Source organism: Mastomys coucha, unplaced genomic scaffold (assembly GCF_008632895.1).
Source record: "Mastomys coucha isolate ucsf_1 unplaced genomic scaffold, UCSF_Mcou_1 pScaffold6, whole genome shotgun sequence".
Lineage (NCBI taxonomy): Eukaryota > Metazoa > Chordata > Mammalia > Rodentia > Muridae > Mastomys > Mastomys coucha.
In genome coordinates this window covers 19,634,253-19,656,989 of record NW_022196912.1, presented here as the reverse complement: position 1 = coordinate 19,656,989, position 22,737 = coordinate 19,634,253, and the positions used below count along the sequence as shown (strand labels likewise).

The following is a 22,737-nucleotide window of genomic DNA, read 5'->3' as shown; positions in this document are numbered from 1 at the left end:
CCAGTGGTTGCATTACTTTTCACTGCTCTTAAATCTGTTATTGTTTTGTATTTTTTTTTTATTTCTTTTTTATAACAAACACAGGGCAATCCCATGGGCTGGCAGGTTCTTCTGTATGTTGAGCCCCCAGCTGTTCTTGTACCAGTTGTTCAAGTTCCTGTAATTTTTCTTTTATTATGGGCCACTGTTCTTGCCACACAGGTTGGTTTGATAACTATTTTAGGGGCAAGGCTCTTGGTATGTCAGCAGTAGCCCCTTTTATAAATTTGGAAATTTGGAAATCTGTGATGTCCTGTGTTTGGACAATGGGCACAGCTTGTGATTGTTCCCAATTATCTGTATCAATACTTTCCCCAGGAGCATCCACCATATCACCCCTAATTTCTTCATTTAATGTCTTCAAATTGCAGGAATATTAATTTGAGTAACCCATTGTTGTAATAGACCCCTTCCCCACAAATTTACACCTATGTCAGCCACATAAGGACTTACTTCCGTTTGCCCTTCTGGTCCCACATAGGTAATCCATTGGACACTTTGTCTTATTTGTGATAATTTAAATTATCCTATAAACTGGGTCCTATAAACTGTATGTAAACCTGAAGTGGCTAATCTGGATTCTAAGACTTTTAGGAAAGTATACTAATGTTAGCTCCTGTATCTACCAAATCTTGTGTTTCAACACCATTCATTTATACCATTAATTTGAATCTCTGATCATTAACCATTGTGTGCCATAACACACATTTCCCAGTACTTCCAAAAGCCTCTGTTCTTTTTACTGGAGTGGCCTTTCCCTTTATGTAAGGAAACAGTAACAGTTGAGCATTTTATCTCCTGCATTCATTTGCATCTCCTTTTTCATGTATATCATAATTTGTATATCTTCCTTGCTATTCCCATGGATGCATAATAAAATTTCCCAAAATTCCTGTTATCCCTGAAAGTAAAGGATCATAAACACCAGTGGTTAACTTGTAATATTCAACGTTTGGGGATAGTGTAAGAGATGTACCTAATGGCCAGATCCCAAGCTGCATCTGTAAGATCAGAAATACTTAGTTTTGATCTTCTTGTCTACTTGGTACCTCCTGGCTGACCAAAGGAAGATGGCTCATATTGTTTTCTGCAGGGTCTTGAACTGAAAGGTCCCTTGGTTCATTTCCCAACTGCAACAGGTTACCTCTTATGAATCTCTTGGACCTACAATCTTTAGACCAATGTTTGCCCTCTCTACAGTGGCTACAGTACCCTGGAAGCCTTTGTGTTTCATAGTAGCCAGAACCTGCTTGTTCTGTCTATGAATGCCATATTCTCCAGATTTAATATACTTGCTATTTTGAGACCTGAATCTTTTATTTTTACAGTTTCTTTGAAAATGACCAAATTCATCACAAATCATTGGGTATATTGATTCCTGAGACTTCTAGCTATGGCTTGCCCTATAATATAGGCATGGTGCTCCTGAAGGCCAATACCAATTGCCTTTCTATCCATTTGTGTATTGAGGTTCCTTGTGCTTTCAATGGTCTGATTGCTCTCTTACACTTAATATTTGCATTTTCAAATGGCACAATCTCTATCAATGTACTGTCTGATTTCAGGGTCTGATATGGCTCAATTTATAGTTGAACCCAATCTGTAAGAAGTCAATAAAGGCTTCTGCGGGGCCATGTATTACCTTAGTAAATGAGGTGGATTTCCTCCCTGGCCTCCTCAATCATATTCCAAGCTCTTAAAGCAGCAACACAACATTGTTCAATTATGACATCAGATCGGATTTGTACAAAGACTGGGAGAGCTAAAAGTACCTGTGTAGCCCCAGGCAAATGCTCTGGCAGTGTGCTTGGCTGAATACTAACCTGTCCCTGTAGTGCCTCGTGTTCTTCCTGGCCCCTTGTCTCATGGAGGCGCTCTGGGCATCTCTAAGTGAAAGTGCATGGAGCAGGGCAGGGTTGTCTTCTAGCCTAGTTTGCTCCCCTCTTTCATCATGTGCTAAATTCCCGGTCTCAGACACCAAGGCTGAACCGTGTTACTTTCCTCCCATTGGCTCTTTTTGCTTTCCCAGCACTCCAACCTCTATCTTCACACTCTCTAAGTGCATAGCCAACTCTGCAATCCTTTCTAACACAAGAGAATTGACTGAACCTTCTGAGTTTTCAGTTTTCCTTATAACCTTTTTCAAAATGGTGTACATGAAACCTATGAACCAAAACCATAGAATCCCTTCCAGGAGCAAGGCAGGAAACAACTCAGTGGCAGTTCCTCTTACTTTGCCATCCTCCTTACACAACATTGCCAACCCATCAAAACTTGCCAATTCCTTCACTACAGTGGTAGCAGAGTTACTTATTATGCCTAGGCCGTGTTGGGTGCCACCTGTAGGCTTAGGGTTTTCAAACCCTGCTTTAGTTGGGGTTATTAAATGTTTCATCCTCCCTTCTAGCCCACTGATCAGAGGTAGGGATTAAAAAAAAGGTTAACATAGGAAAAGAGGATTATGGACCTGTTTAGCAGTTCATTGAGGCGATTCCACTCTTTGTTTTCAGGATACCAGCAGTCCAGTTCAGTAGCAAACACCAAACACAAATCAGTAGTGGTGACTCAGCCCAACATCAACAGCAAGGCTTGGCTGAGTCAGGATGGGTCAGTAGAAGTGGCCAGAATCAGCCAGAATCCCATAAGAGGTTCTTTGATGCATTTCTCTCTAAGCAAAGTCCACAGAAGACCAGTGAAGACATGAAGTGTCGTACAAATAGCAATGCAAGAGCATCTCTCATTGTCTGTGGGATTCTATTTATATTCTTTCCCTCTCAAGTGTCTGTTTTCTGTAAGACATCACATGCCCTCTCACAAGACAGCTTCCAGAAACATGTCACGTGACACGATTGAGTTGTAAACCAGAAATTTCTACTTCAGTAGTCCCTTAGCCAGGTCTATGGATTAACTTTAAAGGGACAAGTCAGTGACATGAATCCTAAAGGAGTACTGCAAGTCCTGAATACACACCAGATCTAAAAGACTTAGCAGGAAAAAGGTGGATATAGCACCCTCAGAGCTCCCAGGGTCTCAACCACCAACCAAGGTCTGCACATGGAGGGGTCTGACTGTTCAGGCAGCATGTGTATAGCAGAGGATTGCAAATTCGATCATCAATAGGAGGAGAGGAGCTCGGCCCTGTGAAGGTTCTGTGCCCCAGTGTAGGGGAATGCCAGGGCCAATAAGTGGGAGAGGGTGGGGTGGCAGGCATGGGGAGGGGGGAGGCAACAGGGGTTTGTTCTTGTTGTTTTTGTTTGTTTGTTTGTTTGTTTTTTGGAGGGGAAACTGGGAAAAGAGAAATTTACATGTAAATAAAGAAAATATCTAATTAAAAAAAGGAAAAAAAAGAAAATATATAATAAAAAAAGCAAGTAAATAAAAAAGAAATAGAGGGAAAATTCTATTAACTGATAGGTATTTTCTTGTATATATTTGTAATAAATGGATATATATGTCAGTCTAAATATTTTCACAAATACTGTCATTTTGTTTTTATCTTGATGTACTTTTCTTTTGAAAATTCAAATATTGCTAAATTAAATGAGACAAATGTAAAAAAATCCAATTCATAACTTTAAAAAAAAAAACTTCTCAAGTGGGTCATATATTAACATGTTGAAACAGTCTCATTTTGGGTATCTACAATTAAATATTGTTAAACTTAAAAAAAAAATGTAGGCACCAGACAGGTAGTAAAGCTATGCTCTTACCCACCTGACAACTCTGGGCTAAGTCATAGTGACCTTGGAGCTTAAAGAATTCAACTGTATTTTGAGGACTTGTGTGAAAGTTTTGAGGCTTCTTGACTTGTTTATTTCATATATTGTATTGGTATGTATGTGCATGTGTGCATGCGTGTGGGTGTCTGTGTGTGTGTGTATGTGCGCACGCGTGTTTGTGCAACTGTACTCGAGCACACATGCATGCATGGCTGACTTAGCATGCATGTGGAGATCAGCAGATAACTTGAAGAAATTGGTTTTCTCCTTTCATCTTAAGGTATGTCTCTTGTCAATGAGTATCGGGATGGCTAGCTTGCAAGCTTCCTGTGTGTCTCACAGGCTTGTAGACCTTAGATATATTCCCCTACAGCTAGCTTTTTTTTTTTTTTGACATGGATTCTGGCCATCAAACTCAGGTTAGGTTGTCGGGTTTGTGGGACAAATGCTATTACTTGTTGAGCCATCTCACTGGCTGCGTCAGTCATTATTGATAATGGTAGTTGTACTGGCTGGTTTTGTGTGCCAACTTGACACAAGCTGGAGTTATCACGGAGAAGGGAGCTTCAGTTGGGGAAGTGCCTCCATGAGATCCAGCTGTGGGGCATTTTCTCAATTAGTGATCAAGGGGGTAGGGCCCCTTGTGGGTGGTGCCATCCCTGGGCTAGAAGTCTTGAGTTCTATACAAGAGCAGGCTGAGCAAGTCAGGGGAAGCAAGCCAGTAAGGAACATCACTCCATGTCCTCTACATCAGCTCCTGCTTCCTGACCTGCTTGAGTTCCAGTCCTGACTTCCTCTGGTGATAAATAGCAATGTGGAAGTAAGCTAAATAAACCCTTTCCTCCCCAACTTGCTTCTTGGTCATGATGTTTTGTGCAGGAATAGAAACCCTGACTAAGACAGTAATTTAAGTAATAATTTAAAAACAAAGTAAAAGAGATGCTAAACATGGTCCACAATTCTTCACATTCTAAAGACCTCCACTAATAATAAAAAATAAAGATGTTGCAGTGAGTCAGCTGATAGCAGCTGGGAGAAGCTGGAGTTTGAAGCTCAGAGCTTTGTATGAGTCCAGGGCCAAGATGCTCAAAGGCCTCTTCCCTCCTGGCCGCCTGGTACTGATGCGAGCTAAGAGTTAACTGATTGTGAGGTGTACATTGCATACAAATTATTAAAACAACTGCAAAAAAATCACCAAAGAGAAGGGATGCAAGAATCATACTAATACTTTATATTACATTAAATCATGTTAATTTTTTATTAAAAATTTAATATACTGGCTATAAAACATTGACTGTTTTTTGAAACTTAAAAGTAAATAAGAAACTAGAGTGGCCTAGAGCTATATCATGGGTGCTGTTATTTACATTATTTGCTAATATTTTTCTCGTGGATTAATAAGTAAAGTTTTCCATTTGTATCTTGATTTCATACAGCCTTTTTAAAGAAAAAATACCAACCTGTGGGGAAGAATATTCACTTTTTTTTTTGTTTATTTATTACTTTTTCTGTTTCCAGTATTTCTAATTTAGTTCTAGAATTCAGTGCGATAGTCTTCATTCCAAGTGAGTTAAAATTCATTGCCTCTAACCTGCCATCTTGGAAGAGACTCCTACATTATAAGTACCACTTTGTATAGAAAAAAACTGCTGCTGGTTTTGTTAATGCGTGGCTGCAATCCTGGCACTTGAGAGGTTGGGGCAGGAGGATCCATGAGTTTGATACTAGTTTGGGCTGCAGAATGGGACTTTCATAAATCATAACCAAAATCCAAGAAAACAAGTAAAACCCAGATTTGTCTTTTTTTTCAGAGATCTTGAAAACAAGAGTGTAGCCTAGAACTGATGAAATGCAGCTTGAGGGTTTCAAACTGAGCTTGTTTGGGAGGCAGTGCTTGTTTTACGCATTGTCACATGAGTCAGGTTTGGACTTCTTTTTAGATTGTGTCACGTTCAGGGAATGTGTTCTGGTGCCTGGAATGGTTCTTTTCATTCCTTCTCTTCAATAGCCAGGTGAAAGCTAAGTGGTGAGCTGTCTTATATGGCAGTCCCAGTGTTGGACCACAAACTAGTTTCTAGCAAGACTCTGTTCCTCTTCCCACCAGATGCACCCCACCCTCTGCAGCCTTCACCCAGTCTCTTCCAAGTCTGTTCTGCATAAAGGAAGCCCTTGGCGAATTGAGAGAAGTGTTAAGTTGCCCTAAGATACTTGCTTTGGAAGCCTTATCTCTATCAGCTAAAAGCCTTTTTCTGCTTGAGAACTCTTAGGTCCCTGCCCTCCCTATGGAGCAGGCTTTTAGGTCCCTGCCCTCCCTATGGAGCAGGCTTTTAGGTCTCTGCCCTCCCTCTGGAGCAGGCTTTTAGGTCTCTGCCCTCCCTATGGAGCAGGCTTTTTGTGGCGCAGGTTAGGGAGGACGAGTGTGGAGGTAGCTCCTCCTCTGCGGGTGAGGAAGGCTGAGATGAGACAGATACTGATCATTTCCTTTCCCACTACTCTCCTTGCTTATGCGTTCAGTCTGTAAGGAAAGTAGGTTTCCATCAACCGGCGGCTTTGTGACTGGAAGGAAAACAACCTTAACTCATAATAGATGTCTTTCTGACTAATGCCACTGAATTTTTACCAGTTATAGCTCCTTTTGACAGGGTCTATTGAATTTTAAGGAAACCCTGTGATGCAAAGAATATTTTTGTAGTTTTTCAAATAGCAGCCAGTTTCTGACCCTGTTTTCCAAGTTTTCTGCAGCCATGCCTACACAGATACATGCCTGGGAGGTTGCTCTTGGTTAAATAGTGGAGGTTGTCTGTGGGAGTGAGGATGCAAGCAGAACTCTGTCTTACGTTTGTGGTACACCAATCAATGTGAGTCGACTGATAACTTTGTAAAGGTTTTCTTTTTACATCGTTAATTCCAGGCTTAGATTAATTCATTACCATGCATTGATCTTTTGCCTGCATGTATGTTGGAAGGTGCCAGATCTCCTGGAACTGGAGTTATAGACAACTGTGAGCTGCCATGTGGGTGCTAGGAATTTAACCCTGATCCTCTGGAAGAGCAGCCAATGTTCTTAACTGCTGAGCCACCTCTCCAGCTCTAATTCCAGCAAATATAAACAAAGCTCCCCATTACCTTTAACACCGAGTGTATTAATAATATTAATGTAGCAATGCTTTCATTATTGTAATAGCTTTGAAATTTTCATGGAGAATTTTATCTCCATTAAAATTCCTACAGTTAAACTTAACACAAAACAAATATTATATATAGTTCTGAATTCTGCATAGAAGTGTATTTTTTGGTAGTATCTTAAACATGTTCAGATTGTGTCTTCTAAATGTGTGTGTGTGTTTGAATAACGTTGACTTTTGATTTTTGCAGCTTGGGGTCTGGTTTTCTCTAGGCTGTGCCTACTTGGCCTTGGAAGACTACGGTGGCTCAGCAAAGGCGTTTCAGCGATGTGTGACCCTAGAACCCGATGTAAGTTTATTTTGTCCCCTTTCCTTATTTCAGCTCCTTTGTCTTTAAGTTATCTGAACTGCGCTGCATTTAGAGTAGCTGGGCTAATTCCTTCTACTTACTAATTTCTTACTTAGTGTTTTACAGCCATCCATGTTGTAATTTACATTGGTGCTCCATTAACTTTTTTATTGATAGGTAATCTTCTGTTGTTAGTGCAGATCACATGTAACCACTTATCAATTAATGACATTTGCTTCTTTTCTACATTGGTGCATTTCTGAATGCTTCTGCCACTAGCATTTGTTTGCTAGTTTTTGGTAGACTGGCGCTTCCTTTTCTCTTGAGTATGTCTAGTGGTAGGCTGCTGGGTCATGTGGTCAAGCGCTAAAGGAACTGGCAGACTTTCCAGAGGACCTTTTTAATAATGTACTTGTCAGCAGTGAGTTCAGAGTCCAGTTTCTTGGCATCTTTGCCATCGATTGCTGCTTTCTCTTGGGTGGTGGTTCATGGCTTCAGTGTATATATCTTAATGGATAATTATGTTGAATATTTTTGCATTTGTTTATGAGCTGATTTAGCGTCTTCTTTGGGGAATGTTTAATCACATCCTTTGCCCATGTAAAAATTTGTGATTGTTGAGTTGTAAGGATTCTTTTTGTATTCTAACTGTGAATGGTAGATAATGCCCTCCATTTTTTGTGTTTTACTTTTTAAAGAAGATTTATTTTGTGTATACAAATGCTTTGCCTACGTGTATGAATGTGCATCATGTATATGCCTAGTGCTTACATGCAGAAGTCAGAAGAAGACATCAGATCCTTGCCACTGGAGTTACACAGGGTTCTGGGAATCAGACTCAGGTCCTCTGCAAGAGCAGTGCTCTGGACTGCCGAGCCATCCCTCCAGCCCTTTCTCACTTTCTTAATAGTGCCCTTTAAAGTACAATTATAAATTTTATTTTATGTATATGGATGTTTTGCCAGCACATTTATCTGTGCATTTCATGAGTGTCTAGTGCCCATGGAGGCCAAAAAAGGGTGTCAGATCCCCTGGAAGTGGCATTAGAGACCATAGTGAGCTGCCATATTGGTGATGGAGATTGAACCTGGGTGCTCTGCAAGAACATCAAGTGCAGAATGGACTCTATTCTCAGCTTTTAAATCATCATGTTTAGTCTTTTCAGTGTGCATGTAACCTACTATGGTTGGTTAGATCTCTCCCTCTCACTGTGTGTGTTGGGGAACATTACATGTATGAGTATATATGCACCTGTGTCTGGAGGCCAACTTTGTTGACTCCCAGTGTAGGGTTACAGGTACACATAACCACACTATGCTCAGCACACGGGCCCTGGGCCTCTGAACTCAGGTTCTCTTGCACATGCAATGAGTACTTTACTCAATGATCATCTTTGAGGGTTCTGCAGTTAGCTTTTATAAGTATCTGAAATGCTAAATTAACTTTTTTTTTGGATCTAATGAGAATAAGGAAGATCATATTGATAAGAGGCATTTGCTTAATGGATGCATGCTTTCAGAGTCAGTCTTTCATGTCAAAGACCCAGTAAATTGTATCTGAAATAGTAACCAAATATCATCTCCTTCATTTTCTTTCATATCCTTTTAGTGCAATATAACTTAAAGACTCCACACAGTCAGATGAGCAGTCTGCACAGTTGTTAAAATGAAGATGTTGAAAACTCCATTGCCCCCAGCAGCTCCCTCCTGGCCTCCCTCCTGGCCTCCCTCCTGGCCTCCCTCCTGGCCTCCCTCCTGGCCTCCCTCCTGACCTGTTACCATGAACTCCTTCTCCTGTGTCCTTTTGTAGCTATGCTATAGTTTTCTTTATATGTCATTTTATATCTTCATATTTATTGAATTGTACATTAGGAACTTATTCAGATTTCTTTGACTTGGGATATATTTCAGATTTTGTATGCTGCTAGTTGTAATAGCAGGATTTCTTTTTAATGCCTTGTGGCATCCATCTGTAATACATGTATGCCTCATCTTGTTGAAGGGTCTTTGCATCATTTTTACAGTAGTGTAAATAACCCCGTTGTGGAGATTTTACACAAATCCTTTTGTGGGCATAGTTTGTAAAAACCTGAATTGAGATTGCTTGGTCCTGTTATAAGTACTGCTGGATTTAAATTTTATTTTGTAGTATAGTAGCAGAAAAATAATTGCCTTTTGTATATTAACTTTGTGTATTTTGGACACATTTCCCCTCTTGTGTATAATATCTGTTTATTATATCTGCCTCTATGATTGCTTTTTTAACCTTTTTTAAAAGTTAGTATTTTTTCTTTGTATATGCCTTTCTTGGAGACTTTTAAATTTTTTAGGTTTATGGTCTTCAATAAGTTTCATCAAATTTGAGAGTCTTTGGCCATTGTTTCTTCAATGTACTGGTGATGGCGATTGAACTTGGGCCTCACACCTACTACACACACTCTGACTGGGTTGTCCAGGCCTCTTTCTCCTTGCATTCTGCACTATAATTGTAAGAGTTTTATACTACTGAGCTATCCGGCCTCTTCCCCGTCATACGTCCCAGTGCTCAGCCTTCAGGGCGCAAGATGCCCTCCTGTAATTTCTTGGAGGCCATGTAGAGCATCCCTTGAGCTAGCTCAGATGTGGAGCTGAAGCCTTTCCTCTTCTTGGTCCTTTGAACACCTGTCCTGTACTCAGTCTGTCCTCTCATTGTCTTCATGTTTTCTGAGTCTTTGAATAGACTTTAATAAGCATTATCAAGTGTATGTCATCAGTTCTTGCATTTTTTGTTGTATTTTTATTAATCTTTCCTTTGGTTATGGGTGAAATTTTCCTGATTCTTTGCATCTTTACCAGTTTATTTGGCCTGCCCTCTCTCCCTCTCTCCCTTTGTCCATCCCTTCATCCCTCTTCAGTTCTTTTTGTTTGAGACAGTATCTTCCCTATGTAGCTCATGTGGGCCTTGAACTTATGGTGTAGCCCAGGCTGACCTGAAACTTCCAGCCTCTGCCTCCTCAGTGTTGGGATTTGCCTTCTGTCTGGTTGCGTTGTATATGGCTGTTAAGTCTCTGCATTTCCAAATTTTCCTTCTGGTAAACTGAGTTTTGATATTCAGTTAAAGTACTTGTGGATTATCTTAAGCTTTGTTAGGGTAGATTTGGGGCTGTTGTTTTGTAGGTTATAACAGTCCTTCTGTTGGGAGGTAAGCTTTCTTGGACTGAGTTGAGTGTCATTCTTAGATAATCAGGACTCTATTCCTGCTTGGTCAGACCTTGAAACTCGTGGCACAAAACATTTTGACAGTTGATTCTCTTTTTTCAGGTCTCAGAAAATTTTGCCCTGTAGTAAATAAAGCCTTTTGCCCAGCCTTGGTGCTTACTGAACTTTCTAGAACTTGCTCTCTTACCTCTCTCCCATGGTGCTTAGCTACATATTCCACCTGCCTTCTCAGCCCTGCAGCCTGGTCCCCTTTCTTCATCCCAGTGGGCTTGCTTGCTGTGGTTGGTGTGTGCCTGTGTGGGAGCCCTGAGTGCGTCTGTGGACAGACGCTGTGCTGACCGCTGACACACCAGTGCTTTCTCCCCTCCTGGGCCACTCCTGGGCTGCTGCTGTCTGTGTCTGTGGACAGACACTGCGCTGACCGCTGACACGCCAGTGCTTTCTCCCCTCCTGGGCCACTCCTGGGCTGCTGCTGTCTGTGTCTGTGGACAGACGCTGTGCTGACCGCTGACACGCCAGTGCTTTCTCCCCTCCTGGGCCACTCCTGGGCTGCTGCTGTCTGTGTCTGTGGACAGACGATGTGCTGACCGCTGACACGCCAGTGCTTTCTCCCCTCCTGGGCCACTCCTGGGCTGCTGCTGTCTGACTCTCCGAACAGTTCTTATTTTGTCTACTTTGTAGATTTTTATGGTAGCCAGTTACTAGCTTTGCCACATCTGGAAAGGGCAGTTGGCACCATTTAATTTTAAAATTCTATGTGTGGCAGTTAGGAACTATATTTTATTAAAAAATAGAACAAAGTAAAATTTATAACATTCTTATTAGTATCAATATTTATGTAAGGCTTGATTTTACTTGCATACATAAAATAGACATATTAGTTAAATTATATTGTGAATTTCCAACTATTTTCTATGTCAAATTGAAAATAAAACTTTAATTGAACTCCGAGTCAATGCTGTGATGGCTATGTCATTGGTTTAGGTTTTTAAAAATTTTTTGTAAGGCATAAAAATAAAGTTTAATTTAGCTTTATGCCTTTTTTCTTTCAAATACATTATTAAAAATTGTGATTTTTTAAGGGTATATAAAATGGGTTATATTTTGATTTTAGTAAGTGTCTTACCTAAGAACATTCTCTAACTGGTGTATCTGTTATTTTAGAATGCCGAGGCTTGGAACAATTTATCCACTTCCTATATTCGGTTAAAGCAAAAGTAAGTGCCTGAGCAAATGTGAAGAACTTGGTTTCCCTTAAAATTGTAAGGTTTTCTCCAACAGAGTACTTAAATCTGTCTAACTCTTTCCTGTTCTTCTATATAAGTTAGAATATCTTAATTAACTGATCTGTTGAATTTTAATTGTATAGTAATTTCTTGAAAACATTTATTATATGATGAAGTATATATTATAAATAATAAGATAAATATATCTTGAAATTGGTATTTACTGCCAAAGTTTTTCACCCTAAATTTCATTACATGATAAAAACAAACAGACTTTTAGTTGGCCAACTCAACTGGTAGTTTTCTTATTAACTGTTTGTCTTAGACATTTTTATAAAATGTGAATATGACCCATTTTTTGAAGATGTAGATCTAAGAAATAAAACAATCTGCAATATTATCATAAAAATTGATTAGCGATACAAGCTGTGCGGTGACATGAGACGAGAATGCAAAGGGAGCTGTGCTGGGGTAGGTGCTTGTCTGCTCACCTTCTGTGTGTTGGGAACTTAGCCTGTGAAGATCTCAGAAGAGAAGGTTCGTGATCCTGGTTTGAAGCTAGGTTGGAAGGATGTGTGGAAAGGATAGAAGGATGCCTTTTGGGCAAAGGAAGTGATGTAGCCAAATGCAGAGTAACATAAATGAGTGGATTATTTTAGGAGGTGGCAGAGCAGTAAAATAATAATCCAGCTGTAGAGTTGTGTGAACTCTCTAATGAAAAGGAAGGAAAGAAAAGTAGGTTGCACTCAACTCACTGTGTCTCCCGATCACCTGATACGTTGAGACCATCCTGTTGGGAACAGCCGGAGAATTTGGTAGGGAAATCAGAGAAGCGTTTAGGAAGATGTACAGGATGCAGTGTCTGAGGCAGAGTAGAGAGAGGACTGGAAGCTGGCAAACCAGATAAGCAGCCCAAGCAGAGGGAACTAGAGTGGGAGTAAGAAAGGGCACGTGCCAACAGCAGCCCAGCGGGCTGTGGACTGGCTGTGAGAGTGAAGGATATAGGAGAGAAAGGGATTGCTACTGCTAGAGCTTCAATGTATCTGTTGTGAGGTCACAAGATGTTCCTGAAGATATTAAGGCCATTTTACATTGAGATCATGGAATGCTTCCTCTGCTCTTGGATGTCAGTTTGTTCTACCATTCTCCTAAAAATAATACTGTTCTTGATTTCTGTGGACTGCATTAATACTTACTGGATGCCTGGTGCTCTAGGGCAGTGGGAGTCAGGTATAGTGGGATCTGGTCAGTTTTTTCTGACATAATCCTGTATGTAGTGAGGCTCTTTTTTAAAAAAAGGTTCATTTATTTTTACTCTATGTGTATGAGTCTTTGCTTTTATGTATGTGTACCATGTTCATGCCTGGTGTCCACAAAGACCAGAAGAGGGCATTGGAACCCCCTTGGAACTGGACTTACAGAGGGTCATGAGTACCATGTGAATGCTGGTAACAGAACCCAAGTCCTGTTCTAGAGCAGCCTGAGTTGTCCTCTTTCATTTATTTGCTGTGACTCTAGACATAAGCAATGTTTGATTCATGAAATTATTTCAGAGATAATTACTGTTCCTCTCAAAACAATATTTATATCATAAAATAGTCTCACCTGTTCTGTTGTGAGCACTGCAGTGCCCTTTTGTCCTTTCTGTCTGATCTCCCCATGTATCAGGGCCCTTGGAAACATTTCCTGTTTCATGTATAACTTCCATAGTCTAGCTTCTCCACTATGTGTGCTGGACCAGACATTCCAAGATGAAACCTCTTGTGAAAAAGCTATTCCTACCAAGAGAGAAATGCAAACAATTCATTTCAGTGTTTTGTGTGTGCATGTGTATGTAAAGGATGGATGAGAGCTCTGGGTTTTATCCTCAGAAACAACCATCTGCCCCCTTTGAAACAGGGTTTCTCATTGGCCCAGAGCTCACAAATTAAGCTAAACTGACTGGGCAATGAATCCAGGGATCCTCTGGACCCCACTTCCTCCAGCTGAGATTGTAAGTAGACATCACAGTACGCATTATTTTTATGTAGGTCTGGGGATCAAACTCATATTTTTGTACTTGCAAGATGAGTGCTTTGTAGACAAAGCCAGGTCCCTACTCTCCCTCCCCCACTGTCCCCAATTTAAAGTTTTGGGGTCAGGAACCTGTGACTGGGGGCATACAGATATCCTGTATCACTGATTGTTGCCTGTTGAATTGCTCTTCAGGAAGATGACTTGATACCTGCTCCTTTGTAAGTAGGAGAACAGCAGAGTCTCAGTCCATCAGTTGTTGAAAAATACTTGCTATTACAAGGGAAACAGTGGTAAGAGATAAAGAAAGGAGGAGATAGTCCATAGAAATAGTGTATTTGAGTTTTGAAAACTACTTTTTTTCCTTTTTGAAATTTATTTTTAATTTTACAAGGAAGGATACTTTAGTAGTTCTTTAAATTATGATCAATTAATACTACCTTAGTCTTTGTACATTTAAGTGTGTTTGATTTTGCATTTCCTTTTGAGTGGCAAGTTTAGCTGGTTATGAAAGTTTAGGCTAACTTAATTTCACTTGGCATATTAGCAGTATTACATATTTTATTGCTTTCTATCATCTTGTTGCTGATGAAATACCTACTGTTTTCCAATTGTTATTCTTTTCTAAATTTTAGGAAATCTCCATATTTTGTAATTTTACTTTATATGTCTATATTGCTTAGAATATTCTGTATACTTTTTTGACCAAAGAATTTGGATCTTTTCTTGATTCTGAAAAATGTTCAGCCATGACCTTTGATATATTCTGCCATTTACTTGCATTCCTGTACTCTAGAATTTCTATCATATTTATACCTAAGTCTTATTCTACGCTTTGTTTATTTTTTAAATCTGAATTTTGACAGACTCCTCAGTGTTCTTTTCCAATTCACCAGCTTTCTCTTGAGTTACATATAATGTGGTAAAGATACATATGGAGTGCTGTCTGTTCTTCTGTTCTTTTCCAGGGCAAATCCTTAAATCCTTGCCTTGTCCCTGGGTATGCTGCTGCTGCTGCTGCTGCTTCTACTGCTGCTGCTGCTTCTTCTTCTTTCCTCCTCCTCGTCGTCCTCCTCCTCCTCGTCCTCCTCCTCCTCCTCGTCCTCCTCCTCCTCCTCCTCCTCCTCTTGTTCCTCCTCCTCCTCTTCTTCCTCCTCCTCCTTCTCTTTCTCCTACTCCTCTTCCTCCTCTTCCTCCTCCTTCTTTTCTTCTAATAGCATACAAAGAATAAGGTTTCATTATGGAACTTTTGGAACTTTTCAAATAAAATTAGCTTTTGTTTTTGCTCCCCCCACTCAGCTCTTTCCTCTCTGTCTGACTAGGTATCTGCCTTTATGCTTTAATTTCATGTTTGTCCTTTTGCACACATCCCCCACTCTGCCTTCCTAACACCTCTTGCTTCCTTTTGATGGGCTCCTATTTTTGATAGATTACTTAACAGTTGCTTAGGGTCTGGAGAGATGACTCAGTGGTTAAAGGTGAAAGATTTATCTGATCTGAAGAGAAACCAGAGTATGGCTCAGTGGTTACGAATGCACTGACTGCTCTTCCAGAGAACCTGGGTTTAATTTCTAGTGCTCACGTGGCAGCCCACAGCCATCTGTAACTGATGTTTCAGGAGAACTGATCCCTTCTATTGTCCTCTACAGGCATCAGACATGTTCATGGTGCATAGACACAGATAGGCAGAACCACCCATACACATGAAATAACAAACAAAAATATTCAAGAAATTAACCTTAAATTTAATAATTTAATGTTCTGTTGGGTAATTTTGTTCACTGTCCTATCTTTGTATAGGCTCCCCACACCCCAAGTTGTAGAATTTGCTTTGTAGATTTATTTAGTGTGAGGAGATTTTTGTTTTGTTTGCTCTGACCACTGCCCTGCTTCCTAGCGTTTGTGTCAAGGGATTGCAGCCTAACTCAGCAGTTTACCCTAGGATGGAGTCTGGAACTTGAATCTACTGTCTCTTGGGGCAATATTGAAGTTGATGTCCTGTTACAATGTTCTGGTTAGTAGTAAATAAATCAGGGAAGACATATTTCCATAGAATACTATGTGTACCCTCAGTTCATTATTGAACTGTATGGAGAACCCTGGTGGTTTTTGATATTTGGGCATCTAATTCCCAAGTGATATATTAATACAAGATGGAAGAGTAGTGTCTTAGTTAGGGTTTTACTGCTGTGAACAGACAACTTGACCAAGACAACTCTTATAAAGGACATTTCATTGAGGCTGGCTTATAGGTTCAGAGGTTCAGTTCATTATCATCAAGGCAGGAGCATGGCAGCATCCAGGCAGGAATGGTGCAGGAGGAGCTGAGAGTTCTGCATCTACGTCTGAAGGCTGCTAGTGGAAGACTGACTTCCAGGCAGCTAGGGTGAGGGTCTTAAAGCCCACACCCACAGTGATACACCTACTCCAATAGGGTCATTCCATGGGCCAAGCATATATAAACAATGACTAGTAGCTATTCACATTCATGTTCATATGCGCTTAGCATGATTCGTCCTAACTGAAAAGACTTGGTTGTTCATTTCTTTGAAATTTGACCTTCCACAGAGTCAAAGCTTTCAGAACTTTACAAGAAGCTCTTAAGTGTAACTACGAACACTGGCAAATCTGGGAAAACTACATCCTCACCAGCACAGATGTTGGGGAGTTTGGGGAAGCCATCAAAGCTTACCACCGGCTCCTGGACCTCCGAGACAAATACAAAGATATTCAGGTAGGAGAGTCACATTTTACTGTTTTAGTTTGGGTTTTGTACTGAACCTCTGTTCTGTGATGTACGTTGTTTGCTTTACTGTGAAACACATATAATATATGTAAACAGCATTTTTGTTCTTTAGTTAGTCATTTCCAGTTCCTTACAGATCCTGGCATTTCAATGTTAAGTGTCTTGGTCCCATCATACACAGTATTGCTGCAGCTCAGCTATGCCAATCTGTTTATATGCATACTGTTAGTATGCAGAAAGGAAATAGAAAATTCTTTGCATTCCTACTCTGGGTAACTCCATGCCCTCTGTGGTTTGTAATACTGCGAGCAAATTCTGTATGTATTCATGTAGTGTTTGCTATATGCTTTCCAAGGGTTGTCTACAACATTTAAAGAGATAGTTGTTTTAGATAGAAGAAGTTATTCTTAACAAAAGTACTGGAGATTTGTATCTACTGTTTGCTGTTTAGTACAATTAAATAAACAAGACCTTTGGGCTGAATTATAATGGAAGATGGTGTACAAAGAGAAAATACTCAAGGGTTTGTGGGTTATGAAGTGAGAAGTCTGGAAAACTACTTAACTACTTTAGGTCTTGGAACAATCAACATATGCTATTCAAAATGATTGATAAGAAATTCTAAAGGCAATATAGAACACACACAGATGTCACATCAGTATATGATAATGCCTTGCAAATCTCATGACATAAATACCTCAGTTCTAAATAGAGCTTATCATAGTCCTGTGTTAATGCCCTGTGTTTAACTCATAAACGTGTCTTGAAAGCACAGCTGTGTCACTTTAAGGCTTGGGTTTACTGGGAAAATCTATAACTTCAAGTAAAACTACCCACATGGAAGAGAGGTACGACCTTTCTGTTGGTTCTTTTCTTTCTCTTCCTCCACCATCTTTTCTTTGTAGATGTTGTCTATTGTAGAAAGAAGGGATTGCATTTTAGAGTATAGAGATTGCTTTAAATGCAAGGCTGTGTTAAGTCAGTCTGATACCATTTTTCTGCTGTCATTTGCTTCTAATTTGTCATTTGTCCACGTTCTTTCTGGTGTGAGTGGGATTGCTCTTCTAAGTCTGTCCCTCAACCCTCAGTGATCGGCCTGTTCACATGGGACTAGTATCATTGGCTCTCTGGCGTGGCTTTGAGTATCCAGGAAAAACTGGATTCATGCTTCACACCAAGAGGAATTAATTCTATAAAGAGAATCTAAGTGGCCCAGTCTAGAGCCTTCTCTTGTAATAGATTAGGACCTGGACTGGTATGGTGGTATGTAAGCACAAAAGATGGCAACCTTTTCTGTTCTCTCTGCCACTCACCCTTCCCTGCTTTCTACGAAGCATAGTGGGCAGGTCAGTGGTAAAGTAATTAGTTTTGCTGAAAGCTTGCTGTGTTAGGTACAATTCTGGTACTTTGCATGTATTAGCGCATTTAATAATTCTCACCACAGCTGTGAGGCATACATTTGTGCTACCATAGGATATATGTAACACTGGAATGTATGTGTATATGTGTCTCCACTCCCTGTCACTTTCCTAATTTTAAAGGAACTGATGGTTTAGATAAAATAGCTTTCTAAAGATTATTTTAAAAAGGCATTTCTTTTATGTCATAAAGAGTTATGGAGTCATTATGGTAATGCTGATTTTCATTGGCTGTGGTCTACCGTTATGCTAAAACAGAGATAAGTGTTTCGGAAAAAGGCAAGAAAATACAGAACTATTGTTCAGAAGAAACTGGTTCTGCCTGGATGATTCTGTCTTTTGCAAGTGTAGTAGCTACATGGGATTGCATGCTTGCATTTCTTCCCTAATCTGTCACCAGTGCTGGAGCTTCCCTCTCACACAGGATAAAAAACCAACTTGTTATTGATGTGTAGACAGAACTGTCATGATCGTGAGTGTATGGGTGAGAGGAAACAAGAGGCACAGTGTGAGGCTTTAACCAAAGCACTTTGGAGAGGAATTATTGGATTCTAAAGATAAAACTCTTGAGTTGTTTATTTGGCATGTTTTATAACAAATCAATAGCCCTGGAATTATAAAAACATTTACTTAGACATATTTTAGGAGCCTTTCTCAAGTAGCAATAAAAGGACCCAGAAAGCATATTTTAGGGGTACCTTTAAGCATGTTTCAAAAAAAGAAGAAAGACCCTAACCATAACTGTCCCAGCACAAATTCACACGCTTTAACTCTTATCCTGTGGTGCTGAAAATTGAACCCACGGCCATGTACGTGGAAGGCAAGAGCTCAACCATTGAGCCACATCTCCAGTTTTTTTATCTTAAGTGGATTTTTCAAACATGTTTTAGTGGTCATATTAATAACTTCTTGCTACTCTAATCATATAATTCTTTCTTTTCATGGAGTGGGGTGGGGTGGGGATCAGGGGATAGGGTCTCTCTACATAGCTCTGGCTGTCCTATAACTCACTATGTAGACCAGGCTATTCTTGAACCAGCCTCCTATGTGTTGGGATTAAAGGCCTGGCTTCATGCAAAAATTTCAACCATAGCTGAATTGTGTTGGTTTCTGTTTACAATTTTCTAATCCTATGTGTGTCTTAGCACATTGTCTTATGTGAACTTCTGTGAAAATTTAGTTGTTAGCTAGATAAAATTATGATACTTTATTTACATTCATGGCTAGTTAACATTTTAAATTCCTTTTTCTTTCATTATTCCTTTGTTTCTCAATATTAGAGTATAAAACAATCTTTCATACAGTGACATTTTATCTAAGCATATTTTAAAATGTATTTTATTTATATAGTATTTTGCTTGCAAGTGTGTCTGTGTACATGTATGCAGTACCCATGTAGACTAGTAGAGGGTATTAGATCCCCTAGAACTGGAATTTCAGATAGCTGTTAGCCTCCATGTGGCTTTTGGGAATTGAGCTTGGGTCCTCTGGAAGAGCAAGCAGTGCTCTTAATCACTAAGCCATCTCTCCAGCCCATAAGCATGAATATTTTAATAACTTTAAATTAGTTTCATTCAAAGTTGAATGTTTTTTGGAGCAACCAAGGGTAGCCTTTGGGTTTTTAAGACTGCCCTCCTGCAGTCCCACTAAGTGCACTGGAGACAAAGCAGTTCTATGAAATGCACATGAGACATGTTGAGAACATAATGTACTCTGCAGGTGTCAGATGTGAGATGTGCACATTTGAGCCTGCTGGGGAGATAGTCATTTGTGATGACCTGGTCTGTTATAACGTACTGAGAGTGTCATTTCTAGAGTCATTTGTGATAACCTGTTATAACATACCGAGAGTGTCATACTGGGGAGATAGTCATTTGTGATAACCTGAATTGTTATAACACACTGAGAATGTCATTTCTACATAACCAGCCTTGCTGCGGCCAGGCTGCCCTCATTAGCACCTTAGAGACTCCCAAACATTCAGCCGTAGAAGTAACGTGGGAAGACTGTGTCTTTTCTGGCATCTTGGGGAAGCCCTGTGAAGGAACGGCTCTCTATAGAAATACCATACAATTCTAATGCTCTGTTAAGTTTCCGCAGCCATGGCAGGACCACTTTGCAGTGCCTGAGTTCTCACTGGCACAGAGTCCTTGTGAGAAGCAGTAGGCTTTGGCTGTGTAGCTTCATGCACACCCACTGTCAGCATACATGACAGCAGCCAGTGTCGTGTCCTTCCTGTGCCCTTTTGGTGCTCCGAACCCTTTTGCCTTCTTATAGATGTGGATTATAGTGATTTAACTTTTTCCATAGTGAGTATATAAAGTATACAAATTTATATTATTTTAATATACATAAATTATATATTTAGTAAATATATAATAAATTATATATTGTCTACATATTTTAATATAGACAATGATATAAACTAGAGAGAGATTACCCTGTTTTTTTTTTCTCCTAGTATTTGTAAAAGGAGTAATAGGATAGGTGTATTAGCTGTATAAATTGTTGTTTTCTTCAGTCTGAATTTTGAATGACGTATAGATTGGTGCAACTTGGGAGCAGCATTCTGTAATGACACTACTTTTCTAACATCTGTACTTTATAACATCTGTGTTTACATATATATTCTTACTTAGTGGTCATTGAACCTGATTTTTGTGTTCATGATTAGTCTTTCTTCAGGTTCCAGGTTTCTAGTCTAGTGAGAAGTGAACAGCCAGATGCACAAGTCCTCGAGCAGGTGCTGCTTCCCTTGGGCACACTCTGTGACCCGCATTTCTTCCGGGTTTCTTGGTTTTAGTCTTATTCTTGGTAAGTTGGCAATCATTTGGAAAAGGAATTTAAGTTTTATATATTAACATCTTATTTGTTTGGGGGGGGAGTAACACATACTGAGTGCTTAGTATGTTCTTGCCACTTAGCATAGATTATCTTTATAGAGCACAGAGTACTTGGAGTGGACACTAAAGATTCTTCAAGGTGCAGACTTAGGCCCGGAAAGTGGATATGGTTAGTGGGAATTGAAGGATAGAGTCAATGGAAGTGCCTTAGTGTCTGAGGGAAGATTTATGTGAGGTAGTTTCCTCATCAGATTAATATGCAAGTGAATTGTTTCTAATAAAGTTTTCTTAGTTGAGGTATAAGTTACTAGTAATAAAACATGTTTTTTTTAGCTTCATACATTTTGACTGTTATAATATAGCCCGACTCCCATTTTTGTCACTGCATAGTCCTCTTATTTCCCATTTTAGTCAGTTGAGCCACCACCCTTTCCCCAACCAAGAAACAACTTTGAGATTTCTGTCACCATGGCTCACTGTTGCTTTTCTCGAGTATCATGTAACTATCCTGTGTGGCTGTGTATCGGTGGTATTCTTGGTGTAGAGTTCTGTTAGATATTTTCTTTGGAATCATGAAAAGGTGCTATTGATGGGCAGCAGGGCAGGTTGCCAACCCAATTAAAGTCTGAGAATAAATGATGATTGAGTATTACCTGAGAGAGAGAGAGAGAGAGGAAACAGATCCACTTTGTATAAGTTACAGCTTTGGAAAATAGATGCTATCTTTGTTTTCCTGGAGGAACATGAGGCTCAGCAAGGTGAGCCAATACAGTTGATGTGTTTTAGCTGACAGGCAATAGAAGACAGGAAAACCAGGGCTAGGAATCTCGCACGTGTGTGCGTGCATGTGTGCCTATGTATGTTAGTGTACATGTGTGTACACATGTAGATGTGTGCGGACATGTGCCTGTGGAGGCCAATGGTCCTGTGTTAGTTGTCTTCTTCAGTGGTTTATCACCTTATTTTCTGAGACAGGGTCTCTCACTGAATTGGAACCTGTGTACTTGGCAAGCATAGACAGCCAGCGAGCCCCACAGCCACCCTCCTGTCTCTGCCTCCCTAGTTCTAGGATTATAGGCGCACCAGCCAGCACTCCTGGTACGAGGATGCTGCGGATTCAAACTGAGGGCTTCATGCTTTCGAGCAAGCACATTACTGACTGAGCCATCTTCCTATCACCACTCCATCCCAACTCCTTAGAGTTTGTGTTTTGTTTTTGTTGTTATCGAAAAGGAATGCAAAGGAAAATGCTCAGCTTCTGTCTTCTAATGAGGCTTTGGGGAATCCAAGAGTTAGGTTAACTCCAAGCATCTTACTTGGAGAGCTCCAAGTAGAGCCAAGTTAGGCCAACAGTGGAGGTGGGAAGTTGCTTCATTTCTGGCCTGAAGCCCTTCTGGAAGTTTTTGTAACAGGACCCAAGGTAGTCCTATTCCTTCCTGCTCTAAAGACCTCCAGGATTCAGAGGGCAGAACTCTGTGCATCGGGCCAAGATTGTGATGAGATTTGGCGAGGACTTCAAGGTTACTGTATTAGGGAAGAAGATGGAAGTGCTCTTTTGCTAAGACTGTCCAGCGTTTGTTTATGTTAGAATTGCCCCCATTATGTGTGAGGCCTTCTCTCTTCCAGCATCAATGTGGTCCTCACAGTCATCTGTACTTGGTACATTCCTCAAGTGTGGTCTGGGATACAGGTGAGACAGATGTTGAGCATAAAACACAAAACCAAACAGCATAAGCCCACCAAGCCCATCTGCCAGCCAAGAAGCCTGCATCTGCAAACCGAGCAGCTGGGGGCGGTGTGTGCCTGCCTGTATTTCAAGTACTGAGGAGGCTGAGGCAGAAGGGTCACAGTGTGAGGCCAGCCCATGCCATTTAACACAACTTAACAAAAATTCACGAACAAAGAGATGAGGGGCAAATTATGACACTCTCAGGTCTTAAAGTTCCAGGGATTTGTCACCACAAGCCTACCCTGTGGGAGGTTCTGACAGGAGGGTTGCATATTTGGATGAAATCAAAGTGTACTAGGTAATGACTCAGCCTGAATGAAGGGATACTTGTCA

General features: G+C 40.3%; 1 protein-coding gene across 1 annotated transcript in view; it reads left to right on the top strand.

Annotated features, from left to right (window-relative positions):
- Positions 1–22,737, top strand: part of Ttc27 (tetratricopeptide repeat domain 27) — a 136,586-nt gene that overhangs the window by 97,915 nt on the left and 15,934 nt on the right. Inside the window, exons 14-16 of the mRNA XM_031355431.1 lie at positions 7,134–7,232; positions 11,594–11,646; positions 16,237–16,402. Of these exons, the coding sequence (XP_031211291.1) occupies positions 7,134–7,232; positions 11,594–11,646; positions 16,237–16,402 (318 nt within the window). The remainder of the gene's footprint in view (positions 1–7,133; positions 7,233–11,593; positions 11,647–16,236; positions 16,403–22,737) is intronic.